The sequence below is a fragment of the Opisthorchis viverrini genome, assembly GCF_000715545.1.
Source record: "Opisthorchis viverrini unplaced genomic scaffold opera_v5_32, whole genome shotgun sequence".
NCBI classification, from domain to species: domain Eukaryota; kingdom Metazoa; phylum Platyhelminthes; class Trematoda; order Opisthorchiida; family Opisthorchiidae; genus Opisthorchis; species Opisthorchis viverrini.
In genome coordinates, this window is record NW_008751687.1 from 1310967 (window position 1) to 1325397 (window position 14431).

General features: G+C 44.6%; 3 protein-coding genes across 3 annotated transcripts in view; 1 reads left to right on the forward strand and 2 right to left on the reverse strand.

The window, feature by feature from the left end:
- T265_02526 (hypothetical protein) overlaps positions 1 to 10309 on the reverse strand; it is a gene marked incomplete at both ends in the record, with an annotated part of 30578 nt that extends 20269 nt beyond the window's left edge. Inside the window, 5 exons of the mRNA XM_009166789.1 lie at positions 2860 to 2914; positions 3465 to 3577; positions 6678 to 6715; positions 8112 to 8407; positions 9963 to 10309. Of these exons, the coding sequence (XP_009165053.1) occupies positions 2860 to 2877 (18 nt within the window). The remainder of the gene's footprint in view (positions 1 to 2859; positions 2915 to 3464; positions 3578 to 6677; positions 6716 to 8111; positions 8408 to 9962) is intronic.
- T265_02525 (hypothetical protein) overlaps positions 1 to 12703 on the forward strand; it is a gene marked incomplete at both ends in the record, with an annotated part of 27997 nt that extends 15294 nt beyond the window's left edge. Inside the window, 3 exons of the mRNA XM_009166788.1 lie at positions 8236 to 8361; positions 8497 to 8531; positions 12575 to 12703. Coding sequence (XP_009165052.1) covers positions 8236 to 8361; positions 8497 to 8531; positions 12575 to 12703 — 290 coding nt within the window. The remainder of the gene's footprint in view (positions 1 to 8235; positions 8362 to 8496; positions 8532 to 12574) is intronic.
- T265_13029 (hypothetical protein) lies at positions 4119 to 13355 on the reverse strand (the record flags this gene model as incomplete). Its single annotated transcript, XM_009166821.1, has 7 exons — positions 4119 to 4256; positions 6678 to 6715; positions 8112 to 8243; positions 8292 to 8407; positions 9963 to 10102; positions 10140 to 10316; positions 13092 to 13355. Coding segments are annotated over 7 exons (1005 nt in total), but the record flags the coding sequence as incomplete, so codon positions are not given.
- Between the last annotated feature and the right edge of the window lie 1076 nt (positions 13356 to 14431).

The following is a 14431-nucleotide window of genomic DNA, read 5'->3' on the forward strand; positions in this document are numbered from 1 at the left end:
GATCTCCTGAGATAGTGGTCAAGACCGGTAACCTGATCTACACCAAAAGAAACAACTTGGTAACCAAATGATTCGTTTTAGCTTGCTTGTTCTACGTTTTCGACTGCTGTACGTGCTCACGAAGATACAGCAAAGTATATCCGTTAAAACGTACAACGCAGGAAAGCTGTTTCCAAATAGCGAGAGCTCTTCCGTTGGGGAATAGTCAACTTATATATTCTGCTCTGCCTTGAACGCACGAGACTTGTTTCCCCAAACCTTGTATTATTTCTAAACTGGAGCGCCTCGACTCTAATCTCCTCTAATCAGTTAAACTAGAATATATATATATATATATATATATCCTAGTTATATGTCCTATGTATACAACACGCAAATGCGGTCATATGAGTAGGTTTTTCCGAAATCTTATCAACCTAGCAAGAAGATAGATGCTGTTGTTTAATCCACCCACCCGCTACACCAATACCACCAATTCGCAATTGTGAACCAGTTTTACCGCTTTGAAAGGGAAGCCGTTTGAAAACGCCAATCGGGGGCTCATATGAGTAGGTTTTTCCGAAATCTTATCAACCTAGCAAGAAGATAGATGCTGTTGTTTAAGCCCTCCACCCGCTACACCAATACCACCAATTCGCAATTGTGAACCAGTTTTACCGCTTTGAAAGGGAAGCCGTTTGAAAACGCCAATCAATCGGGGGCGACCTTAGATCTGTACTGATTAAACCGATCCTATGTTACGTGCATGCAACGTCGAGTGGCTCAGTCTGTCCATCGAAGTTCCACTGGTGGTGAGTAGGCGACGTGTGCCATTTCATTAACAGGATGGGATGGATCAACGTACTGGTCCGATAGTTCGATTGAGCATACTTGTACAACACACTTTGATAAATTTTCAGAAATGCGTTCACATAAGCTTCAGTTTGTTCTGACAGCGCTTACGTCATCGCAACTTCAGGTGAACATGTGAGGCAATGAAGTCGGAAGCATTAAGTGAGGAATTCCTCAGGCTAACTTGTTTAGTTGTCGATATCACGCATAAGTGTCAACCAACCTTAAAAATGCAACAAACGAAACTGACACGATCGCCTCACATGTTTGCCACTTAACCTGCAGCTGCGAAGATGCATGCATTGATAAAAGGAAGACTCATCAAAGGTTAGAAAGGAAACCGCCAAATGATATCATTCAACACAACCGAACGGGGTTCGTAAATCAGCCTCATCAACTGCACAGCACGTCTTAACCATAGCTCACTGCGGTGACTCCGTAACACCCTTCATAGTGGCTAAAGAGATAAAACATCATTTTTCCCTTCCTGTAATACATGAATGGATCAAAGCGAACAATTGTTTTCTTGAAACATTCGCCGGTTTAACGATATGATTGAGTTTACTGGATTCTGTGGGGCTGTCAGATCCTCCTGAGGGTCACAATTATGCCAAGATTCGAGGAGTGCGGTGATGGGATAGAAGAAACTATAACCTTGTATCAAGCTGCTTCTTTTCACTATATGATGGTATGTTCATTCATAGTGGTCCTTCCAATTCTCTATCCAGCCATGAAACTTTCCCTAACAGGAGTACTTTTTTCCAGGTATAAAGAGCATAATATGGGATTGATTTATAAAATACCAAACCTCACAAAAAAGACAGAGCGACTTCTGTTATTTCGACCCAATTCAGTTTTAATAGTTACCGCCTTTCTTCAAGAATCACAGGACGCTAGTTTCGCGGAGAAACAGCTGACCTGAGTTTGGCTGCGATGAGACTGGATGCTCGAAAGACCGTCAAAAGAAGAAAAGGCAAAAACATCAGGGTTGACACTGATGCTTCACTGTCGTACAAGTACAGAGCTAACCTAATTATGTTTAAAGCCTTAGAGTGAAAAGAACAAAAAAGAGTGGGTGAATGAGGAGTTGGCAAGCAATCTAAGGTGTCTACACATCCAAGCGTTCAGTCAAACAACCTGAAGGAAAACTGACAAGACAAGCGCCGCCGACATAGATCGGTCGCGCTTTAATGCAATTTCTCCAGCCAAATGCAGAACGGGTCACAGGTACCCATCCTGGATGATGCACTACACTAACGAAACGCGAGCTTTTCGTAATCTTTCTCTCACCCTACTGCCAAGCCATAAGTTGTCCACTCCGCGGTTTGCGCCATTCTAAGTGAGAGACAAAGGACAACACTTGTCACGGTAGCTGGTGTTTCGGCATGCGTAGCACATGGCAGAGCTATCGCAGTTGATGCTGCTGGATGTCTTCCTGGATTGAAGTACCCACCATAACCAAACACCATTTTTGAAATTACACTGCTATGAATCCCCTGATGCCACTCGACATCAGCAACGCTTCTGAGGCTTTTGTGGTTGAAAAGCTGGAGATTCTTTAAATCATCGGTCTAGAGAGGCCGTGTCTCGCAGCCACACAAAAACAAAGTCCTTACTGTATTACGGTCATTCGCTTCGTTTTATCTACCCCCCCCCCACCCTACCACCGATAAGCGGTATCCACCAGACAGGATCATTTTCTGTGATCTCCAAGGTGCCGAACGAGAGGAGCGCACGGTATAGTCAAAATACACACCATAGGCAGCTGGAGATACGGTGATTCCTCTGGTTAACGAAGAATGTGTAGCGGTTCGCAAGTTTGAAAACACCCCGTTATTTAGACAATTTACTGTATAAGTCCTAGTATCTTGCCATACGGAGTGGAGTCAGTGAGGGCATATCTATCTATCTATCTGTCTAATCAACCTGAAAAAATGTCAGAAATCAGGATTGACAGTATGCAAAGCATACTTAGTAGTAGGATATCCTATGTTCGATCACAGAAGTGGGTAAAATCGAAACACTCACTTCTTTACGAAGCTCCATAAGGCGTTTCAGGATGGGAGTGTTCTCTTTGATGCAACTGTTTGGGGGAGGATGATTGGTACATGGAAGAAAGACCGAGCATGAGGAGGATTTGTTCTTTATTCACAGACGAGTTACGTGAAGTTCATGATTTGAAAAGGCAAACAAGTGTTTGTTACCAAAGCCCCACAGTCCACAGTGGCTTGCAAACATGAAGTACAACGATTCGGATTCACAGTAATTCACCCGATTCACAATGATGTGCAAAACACCGAACAGGCTTAATGAAATATTATCAACATGGAGTACTGAATCTATACATCCTTTTATCATTTCTTGTGCTCACTAAAACTCTTCTTCAAAAAAGGAAGTTGGGAAAGAAATGTCTACAGACCGGATGGTAGTAACTCTTATGGAAACTGACAGTGATTGGCAGTTCAGACCGACCATTTCGGACTCTAAGTGAATGCATGAACAGTCGTTCCGTAAGGATATGGTGGACCTATCTATCTTAGACGATCCTTGTGAAACTCTATAGACCCTATATCACCAAATACATCACTACGAAGAACAGTGCGATGACAGCTGCAACTATTCTGACGACTCACCGAGAGTTGAAAGCCTTCTCTAGTGCTTTTCTCGTAGCGGGGTTCGACGCCTTTTCCGATGCGGGAAAATAGTGAGGGTATTTCAGAGTGAGTTGCAGCTTCCCCGAAGACGCCTGGATGGTGGGCGGCAGGAATGTTACATGACATGTACGTATGTTATGAGGGATAGTTGAAGTTGAAAAAACAGCATCGAATTTACTCATTTAGACGATACTGGTAACCTGGACATCATACTGAGAATAATAACACCGCGGAGAGAACCACAAAGTAAGGACGGAATGTATGCACCACTCTGACATATCAGAGCACAAGTATAAGTTCCATCAGACTGTAATTTGGTGGTCAGATCTGATCACGAAAGAAGGCCTAGCAAAACTATCCGTTAAAAAACTACTCCAAGCTCTCTGTCCAACGGCAACGGTGCCCATTGCTTGCCAGTCAATATTACCTATGAGGGAGGGTAGATTTTTGCTGAGTGACATAGGTTAAAGCAGCTGACAAGTGAGAAATTCATTAAGTTTGTAAGTGAGTCATGACCGGCTAGTGAGAAGATGGGAGAGTAAAAGTAGTAGGCTTCTGTAGGTATATACAGCATATATATATATATATATTGTGGGCGAGGTGACTCAGCTGTTAGAACGCGGATTTACTGACCGATAGTTCCATGGTTCGAACCCGACCTCTGCATCTCGACTTCCCCTGTCTAGATTTGGGCAACCTGGCAGTATCCCGGCCCTCATGCTTTCTTCCGGTGGCATGGCAGTTAGGCGCCGAAAGGGTGATAAATCTTAACTATATATATATATATATATACATCGGTAAACATACCTCAGTACGTCTATCAGTCTTTCCCGACTACCTTTGAGGGGCGAGAACAAAGGGTGAAAAGTCACACTGACCGGTTGATCAATCCCATTGCGATTCTGCACCTGATACTGTACATTTCATTTTTTAATTGTTTTTCCAAATATTTTATCTTTACCCCTCTATCTTACAATGTCCGTGCGTACATGCACGGTTCGAAGTAGTCAACCTGAACTGAATCGTATTTTTTAGAACTATTCACGCTATCCTGCGTCCTGCGGCGTGAAAACATTATGTATACGGTCGTAACATTCAATTGATCAATTTGTCATTCTGTTTAATTCACTGCAAGCGGCGAAATTTCAGAGGTTTAGGATTTGTGCCAGGTCAGGATGATAACCTGTTTACCAACCATGATGCGGTGATGTAGCCACCACAAATGGGCAGCAAAATGTGTGTAACGACTGTGGATAAAATGCACTCTGAGTTTGCTGTTCAGAATCACTTCGTGTGCCTTTTTTGGACACTGCAATTCATTTGGGTAAAGAATTTAACAGACGTATGCACTGCGTTTTGATTGAATTAACCCTTGTTTTACGCCTCCCAGGATGTCAGCATAAACACATTCGGCGTTGGGCAGCTGAAGGCAGAAGATAAAGCCTTGTATCCTGCAAGTATACTGCACAAGACTTATCGTCTAATAGCCGAGTTTCTGGGCCTCCGGGGAGGCCTCATTATATCAGAGGCCTTACGTTAAAAGGCTGTGGTTACTTATTTATTTAGGGATTGGAAACGGATGAAAGTGATAGTATCGTGGTAGTGACAGTAGGCAATGTTGACACGTACAGCCTCAAAGGAAATCATAGTATACAAAGAAGGGTTATTGTGGATTGTATAACCAATTCAGCAAAATAACTTTCAACCAGTGTTATGCTGCAAATATTATCGAGGGCATCTGGTGTTCATCTGAGGTCTACGTCCCCTCAGAGTATCTCGAGTTATCAATCAATGCTTAGTAACACAGTAGGACGGAGCTTTGATGTGCTGCGGTCAGGCCAAACGTAGGAGACGCAATCATCACCCAGAATGTGTACAGTATTTCCTAAAATGATGAAGAACTCCTGCTACAATCGCATCGTTCGTCAAGTGTTGTTGCCGGCACCAGTAGGACTATACTTCGTCCACATGGCCCAGCTGAAAATATTAACTATTTGCATTCACAAATGAGGTTTCATCCTGTCAGTGAGCCCAATCTATACTGAAAAGTCTAGAAGCACTGTGCAGCTGTTTCATCGTTATTGGAAATCGTCAGCAGTACGCATGTGACGATACTGCAGTAGGGGGGTTCGAACCAGTAATCTTACGGCCAGTGGTTGAACACTTAATTTCGGCCTCGAGCAGCTGAGTAGTAGTGATTAGCTTGCACTTGGAGAGGATTCGGGCTGCCCCGACCCCTTAGGGGCCTTGTAGAGGGTCTCTTGATGTTCTGAACATCATCATCGTCATCATCGACAGCATGACATCAGTGTTCAACACCGATGCTTCACTCCCGTGAAACACGTGACGGCCGATGTGGCATGAAAGTATTGTTAGTTGTGAATGTCACGGTTGTACGAGGGCTGGGATACTGCCAAGGTGACCACACCTAAACAGGAGGACGATTAGGATCCTCAACCAAAGCCTTTGGCTCGAAAGCCTGACCACAAGGCAGCGGTGTTTGCCAGGAAATGCATTACCATTTCTACGGAACAAGTCACTACATGTTCCAACCCCCAAACTGGAGGGCCAGGAGACTGTGTTCGTCAGACCTCTAACCATTGACCAACCTGGTGTGAGAGACTCTGTGAGTGTCGTGGGGAGAATCCCCAGTTGCCGCTGTTGTTTCATCAACAAACACGCAAACGTACGTATTTCCTGGTGCACCTATATCTCCGTGCAAGTGAGAGAAGATAGGTAGCAAACTCGATTGAGCGCCGCTTAACAGGAAAACTCGGCTGAAGCTCATTTTTCGTATATAATTGATTGGGAAAATAAGGAAATACTCCACCAGGAATAATTGGAGGTAACTTTGTGCAGGACTCACTTTACCTTAAAAGTCAGGAGAATTAAGCAGCATTACGGAGGTGGTCAAACTACGGGTAGAGGGATTGGCTTGGCACTTGCCACTGTGCAGAGTCACATGGCCACATCAGAACCGTTACGGAGATTAATTAGGTCGTGGGGAGTACTGTAGTGCTTCAGAAAACACTGAAAGGTAGCATGAAATGAGAAATACGGTTCTGTGCATTCGTTACTGCAGGACAACCCATGAGAACGTCAAGTCAGAGTACAATGCTAAAAGTTGTGAACCAATGTGCTGTTGTTCACCACGCGAACTGTCAGAAAATTAGCTGAATTAAAGAGACCCACCTTCTTAAGACCCCTGAGAAAGTCCTCTGGACAGCCGGCTAAAAAAAAGTAGAAAGGTGGGAGTTTTTTTTAAAACGAGTGGCTATGATGGAGTCGGGAGCATACAACTGACATCAGCCTCCACTGCTGAATTGGCAGACTGTGTGATTGCATTCAGCGTCACTAGATAACACGAGATGAGAACGTCATTAAAAGGTTAGTCTGTGGATGCAAGATTAGATGGGACAAATCTGTGAGAAGTGAAAAACACTAAACCGCTGCATCGTGAGCGTTAAATGGTTCGCCAACCAGCTGAATAAACCATAAGTATTTGTCTCTGAGGGTGCGCAAAAGCATACTAGCTCGGAGCCCAAATGGAACTGTCCTAGTCTGCAAAAGCGCAAGAGCTAATCACGCATTCGATAAAACAGATGCTAAGTTAAAGAAACGACACATTAAAAGTACCCGAATAACGAAGAAATATGATGCGAAAAACACCGATAGCTGACGGTGAGCAACGTGTTTGACTCTGAGTTTGCACCATCCTGCATCTAGTTGACACCAACGATTAGATCACTTCTATTTCTATTTCTATTCAGTAGTACAACTTCTGGTTCGCCCCGACAGTTTTCACATTTTGTAGTTGGTACTGCTGACATTTATATTTTAATTTTATCAGGTAACGCAAACAGCTTTTTTTGGAAAGCTTAAGAGCAATATACATATCTTTCTTCATAGACAACAGTAGTGTATCCTTGAAATAAAAGATAGAGGTTTTAAGGCCAGGCGAAAACCCTTCAAATGCGCAGTATCCATACCCCTGGTCATGGCCAGGTCGTACTATCTGAATACGTTATTCCATGGAGGCTGACAAATTGGCTGAGAAAAAAGCTTCCAGTAGACTAAAGAAACAAACTGGTTTTAAGATGTCTCGGAATTTCAGCATAGGTCTACAGATAAAATCAGAAGAAACCAAGGCGCCGACCAACCAGTATTCTTCCCAAGATAAACATTTAATGACCAGCGCTGTTTAAATACTTCCTCCAGTGTTTATCCAAGTGGTAGGCTGTTGTAAACTGCCGGAAACATACAATTTCTGAAGTCGCTTTCTTAGTGTGCCATGTAATTCCGAAAGGATTGGAGATTTTTGAAGTGTTCCAACCGTTCTCGTCCACTTAGAACTGACAATCGGGTCGTTCTAAACGGCAACATCTCTCGAATTGCTCCGCTTCTTGCACTGATGGCGATTCTGTTAGAGCCCATAATTTTACTGGTAGAAATTAAAGCAACGATCATAGTACTTTACAGTTTAGTCAAATAGGGAGAAGAACAGACTGAGTCACATATAAATAGTTACCGGTCTTCGTACACAAATTAACTATAAACGAAATAACTCAGCGATTGGTAACTGGAATAAGCAATCACAAAACGGTGGTAATGATAACAATTCGATACCTAATTCCTCCTCTGTAAACTCAAGCACCGTATTTTCTTCATCCAACGCTCGCTGGAAATCTATGCATAACCGATTCTCTTCTTTCGACAGCTCCTCAATTTTCTTGCGACCTTTTTCATCCAGATGTAGACCTGAGATGGGAGAAGCTAATTAGGGGTTCCGAAGGAAACAGTTCACACCTGCTCGCCGTCCGTCACGAACTTTTCTGTCAACATATCGCTTCATTTCAGCTGGTACAGTCGAGTCCAGGTGAGATTGGATATGCACAAATTGATCAAAGACGTCTTTCCGCATTCTAATGAGAGAGATTCATAGAAGGACACTATAAAGCGACTCAATATATGGATGAAAGTAAGTTTATTTTTACTTTAACCACTATATCAGTCCTGCTGCAAATTTACTTTCCTGCTCCAGACAAAGTGAGCTACAAGAAACATACCTCAGCATCTATTTGTATTTTCAGAAACTTTGTTTTCAGAAAGTCATGGGTACTTAAATGGGAACATAAATTTGGAACCTCAAGTCCAATCATGCAGAGTGCCTCCACTACCAGTGAGCTGATTTATAAAGAGGGCGTGTGCACAATATACTGAGTTGAAGATATTCTAAAAACCGTCTAGATATTGTGTACAGTCGGTCTATTAATATAGCACACAAATGATAAGGCTCATAAGCCTAAACAACAGTGATCGATAAATCCAAAATGGACCACAGTCAAGGACCTCAACCTCAGCAAAAATTAGATCACCTGGGTAATCGTAAGCCTAATCTCCGTCAAGTACGATAAGATAGTGCCCCACTGGAGTGTCCCATCAATTAGACTATTCATAGTAAAGACCTTTGAGCTCGGAACAACTCACTAGTTGGGGCTCGGACCTTCTGACCAGAAGGTTCACGGTTCCAATCCACACCCGGCATCCCAACTGATACTGTCTAGGTGTCATGATTTTTGTGTGCTTATTTTTGTACTTACCATGTTTACTAGTACTGAACCTTTGTACGTACATTTCAGCTCATGCACGCTTGCTCTTGGACAAGTAAAACGTTGCTTATCGTCGAAAACCTGGACTCCGTTCTAACTCGTTCTCGGACACATTCTAAACGTCTCACTAGGCTCGAGCAAGCCTACGGTATCTCCACCTTCAAGCTTCCTTTGGATGGTGTGGTAGCTGGACATCGAAAGGGTGTTACATGTAGACTATCGGAAAGAACCCCTCGAGCCACTCGTGCGCGTTTTTACGTTCTTATCAAAATCTAAAAAGCTCCATTTGAATCATATAGGCCAACTCAGGCCAGCTGGACTTCAGGGGAGTATTAAATAGACTAGTTCCTTTCAAGACACCAATACTTCGTTAGGAGTCAACCCTACTTTTAGAAATATCAGGAACGAGAGCTCTTCTAGGGTTATGAACAGCACCTATTTAAAAGTCACAAAGCGTCCTGTTTACACACAGACACTAGGAGAATACATCACCTAAGGTAGGTTTCTGCTTTACGCTTTTATTTGAATCTTCGCAAACACTACCTGACAATGTGTGTGAAGTTCATGTTGATTCAGCGCATCTAGGCACACTGGATCAACAGCCGAAGACTAGGTGCAATTTCAGGCACTGTCCGCTGTCGATGTCAGATGATCCATGTACATGAAGGCCATTCTTTAAACCTGATGAACGACAAATATAAACATGAATAAACATGAAAAAACTAAGCAGTTTCGAGGGCATCGTAACGACCGAAGTTGATCGGTGACAAATCCAGCCAAATGCCATATGAAAAACTTTCGTGTTCAAGTACAAGGAGGTGTATGGAGTACGAATGCACAAAATGATAACACGTATTATCAAACTTACTCAAGCTCAACTTCGACATCCGATATCTTGCGAGCAGCATCACAACTTGCGTCTCTGACACTCTTATCCGGAAACACATATTGCGGGAAGGTCAACATCTCCTTCTCAACAGAATATTCTGCCTCGAAATAAGAAAGAGACTAGAAGCGAATGCATATCAAAAAACTAGCTGCATACCTGAGCAACAGATCGCCATGTGGGATTTGAAACAGATCCGATTTGATCATAAACCGCACGCGCCCTTTTGATAAGGGAATCGGTGCGCGAGTTCAGTGAAGTAACACTTGTATCCCACGTGAGAAAGCATCCAGGGATGGCCATTCTACGGGCAAAGCGCTGAAGAACACCAAACATCTGTGAGGATAATGCAGCGAATAAAACAGGCACTGACATGTGGCTACTCAATATCAAAAATTCACATAACACATTTACTGCACATTTCCGCATGCCTTTCCAAGAAAAATTGTAGAATCGTTCGGCTATAGCACCCTTTCATTGCCTTACTGCCATGCCACCCGAAGGAAGCACGAGGGCTGGAATACTGCCAGGTTGCCCAAGCTTAAACAGGGAAAGTCGAGAGGCACAGGTCGGGTTCGAACCGCGAACCTTCCAGTCAGTAAATTGGCGCTCTAACCACTGAGTCACTTCCCCCCTCCAAGAGTATGTGCCCGATTGTTAATACAGCTACATTGTGTAATGAGTACTTGAAGGCTGAGTAAGAACACCTGCAGAGGGCATGACCGCGCATAGAAAAGAAAACCATTACCTTCTCCAGAGTCGCCTGTGTATAGTGTCTCCAGAGAACCGTTGCCATGGCAAGTAGGGCGTCTAACAGATCAGCTCATTCTCTGGTCAAACACTTTTAATCCAATAGATGAACAGTGGAAAAAATAGGCGATTCCCTAAGATCCAAAGTGGGCGTTCAAACGTTTGGTGAGCTATCGTCCACGCATCACGCAACAGTTTCGATCAACCTGCATAGCGACTGGTGATTGAGACGGTGATCAAAAATTTTACTCTGGTGCGGTGCTTGAAATTTGCTGAACCACTCTAACTCTGTTATTGCGTTAAAGTGGGAGAATGCATGGTGAAGATAGGTACTCACTTGGTAGGTGCTCACTGGTGCCTCAACATAACCTTAATTTGTGGAACGGTTCCCTGCTATGATACTTCAGTTTCGCCTAGGTATATTTGTGGGGTTTGTGAATAGAAATTCCTTATTCGTGCCTCCTATTTTACACGCATTCACTAATAGACCTATTTTAATTGTGTGTAACTTTTTGACCATAACATGAAAACTGCACACAAACTGGGACCATCCGCAATGCATTGCTTTTCCCATTCATGTGATGAAATCGATACATAATAACTTGGGGGATACACAACTGATGGATTCGGCTGGTTGCTTCCGTGTTTCACACGATCAACCCGCTCTCCAGTATCGATATCAGAATCCACAGGTAGATCTTTACCGGAACCCATTAATTGGAAATAAATCTCGCATCAAACGCTTTCCAGGAGTTATCAAACCCTGAATGCTAGCGATGTTGCGGAATATAGGTAGTTCAGGTGCGTTCCTTGATTACCGATCTGTTCGTACGGCCTGTCAGTGGGAGTGCAAAATGCTTCATCGCCAATCAAGGTACATCGTCAGTGCACTGAAGAAGCTAGCCCGAAAACGGACTACTATTGAATGTACTACGGATTCATCATCTACGCGCACTGTCTATCCGAAACCACGATTAAAGACCCAAGTACGGTTGTTAACCAAACTTACCGTCGGCAAGATGGCTCAGTGGTTAGAGCGCGAAATTACTGGCCGGAAGGTTCGTGATTCGAACCCGGCCTCCCCCTCTCGACTCTCCCTGTCTAAATTTGGGTAACCTGAGGGTATCCCAGACCTCGTGCTTTCTTCACGTGGCAATGCAGCTAGGCACCAAACAGGTGTTACAGCTGAACGATTTTTCCTCATCGGTTTCCGCTCGTTTTCGGTCGCACAACTCTCGCGATGTAAATGCTATCCCTGCTGGTTCCGCTGAGGTTGGCATCCCTCTAAGCAACAGAACTTAACCGTCTCTGATAGAATCACTGTCCGTTTATATGCGCTTCTGTGCGGTTCGTTCAACGATGCCCATAAGAGTATCTGTAAACGGGCCAACAACCGCAGCCTGTTTGTCGTACCCAACAGACTGCAGTTCTGATACTGCCTAGGCTTGGGAAACCTGACAGTCAGGCACCGAAAAGATGGTACAGCTGGATGGATTAGCCTAAGGACTGATACACTTTGAGCATCTTGTTGTGGGGGGCTAAAAGCTTAAATATTACTGTGCTTGTCGAAGATATGAATATGTAGGCAGGCATGCTTCGAGTTGCTGAAGCTCAAATGAGTGGTCTTCTAAGACTGGAATCGATACCCCCGGACAACGAGTACCTGCTGCAATTATGTGCTCACCATAGACTGTTTCTGTGCAGTACTAACTTCCGAAACAACCGAAACCACTAGGCTACAACTGCCTCACTTGTTGCATTAGGGCGAACCCCCAACATAAATAGACCACATCTCCATTAGCTGTGAGTGGTGTGGGTCATTTACTGACCGTTCCTCATTCTAGAACACCTGTGTGGACTCATATCACGTGCTTTCCTACTGCTGTTTCACAATGCACCTCACAAAACCGCGCGAGATTCCCTCATCTGGTCCAATTACTGGAATACCTTCAGATTCTAGTGTGGCGTCGTAACACCCTTTCGGTGCCTAACCACCATGCCACCTCAAGAATGCACGAGGGATGGGATACTGAAAGTTTGCCGAAGCCTAGACAGGAGTCGGTGGCTAGAGGTCGGGTTCAGACCACAAACCTTCCGGTTGGTAAATTCACGCTCTAACCAGTAAGCCATCTAGCCCTTTACGAAAATAGGTCTCCTGATGTTGAATCTTGCATGTACTGTCCGCAACTCTGCAAGATGCTGGGTGATCCGATTACGGAATGCCTTAAACAACCAGATACAAGCACTGGATTTCGAGCAACACCCCGAAACGACTCGATGCTCGGAGTGCTGGGGGGCGAGATGGAACAAGTGGTTAGAGCGCGAATTTATTGACCGGAAGGTTCGTGGTTCGAACCCGACCTCTGCCGCTCGACTTCCCCTGTCTAGGCTAGGGCGAACTGGCAGTATCCAAGCCCTCGTGCCTCCTTCGTGTGGCATCGCAGCTAGGCACTGAAAGGGTGCTACAGCTGGACGACCGGAGTGCTGGGAACCCAGAGGCAGAGACACTTTTGCACGGCAGATGAGAACAATGGACATCGCGAAAAGTTCGGATGCCGGTAGTGCAGCACACCTTTCAGGGTGGAGTTCACGTCGCTGTGCTCGACTGGAAACACTGAATGACATAGCGGCTAGCCAGTGCTATTGTGACGTGCATGCTGTCAGTTCCTATCTAGAATGTCTGACTGAGCTGGGCGCCAGAGGTGCATGCACCACGTATGTTTGTGTTAGACTAGCCCTGAGCTTCCATTCTTATCCCGTTTTTCCAATTATACGGTGTTATTAATCTGAAATACGACAATGAGGCGCCGCAGTTCTCATATGTTATTGTCAACGGTATTGATGAGGATGACGCACCTTAGATTCTTGTTCCCGATACGACACACCATAGGGAACAAGAGCAGCTTTTGCCGTGCCTGCGAGGACTTAAAGCGGTCAGACAGATCGGATGTCTGGGTTGAAGATTCGTTTCCATCAGGTATCTCGAAATACATGGGATCGTCGGCTCGGATGGTATGCAGGTTTTGTTGCAAGAACCGTCAGTCCTAAATGATGGTTCTACAAGGAGAGTTGCTAACGGAGAAAGAGGGGAAAGAATGTGAATAAAAAAACACGGGTGTCGGAGTGTTGGGCGGAGTTCCACACGGATCCCGCTTTGCCGTTCGCAGTCAGGCGCTGCTACGGCCGAAAAGCCTATCCCATACAAAATTGGCCAAAAGTCGGGATGCTTGTCGGTTCGGCATCAAGCCACTATCTGATTGGTCAAAAGTCTGTACCGAAAAGCCAATCATGACCCAGTATTGGCCGAATGCCGGTTGCCAATGTTGCATCCAAAGGCGTCACAATTTCCAGAAAGTCCACGCCGCTCACACTGTATACGGAAAGCACTGTGCAAGCGTTCTTGACTTCATTGTGAGCATTAATATCCGTTGTGCACCTTTGGTGGTTGTTTTGACGTGAACGCAGCCAAACAAGTCACATAAAAACCTTTGGTGGTTGTTTTGACGTGAACGCAATTTGAAGGAAACACCGTTACTAAAGAGAAGTAGGCTGTTTTGCTGACTCACCCTGCTGTTTGCAGCAGGTAATGAAATCCGGCTGAAAGCACCCCGCGATGGCCGATGTGTCATAATAATGCTGTTGGCTGGAGGAATTGCTTTCGCACTTGAACTTAAGTCTGCTAACCACCCTGGTCACTCAAC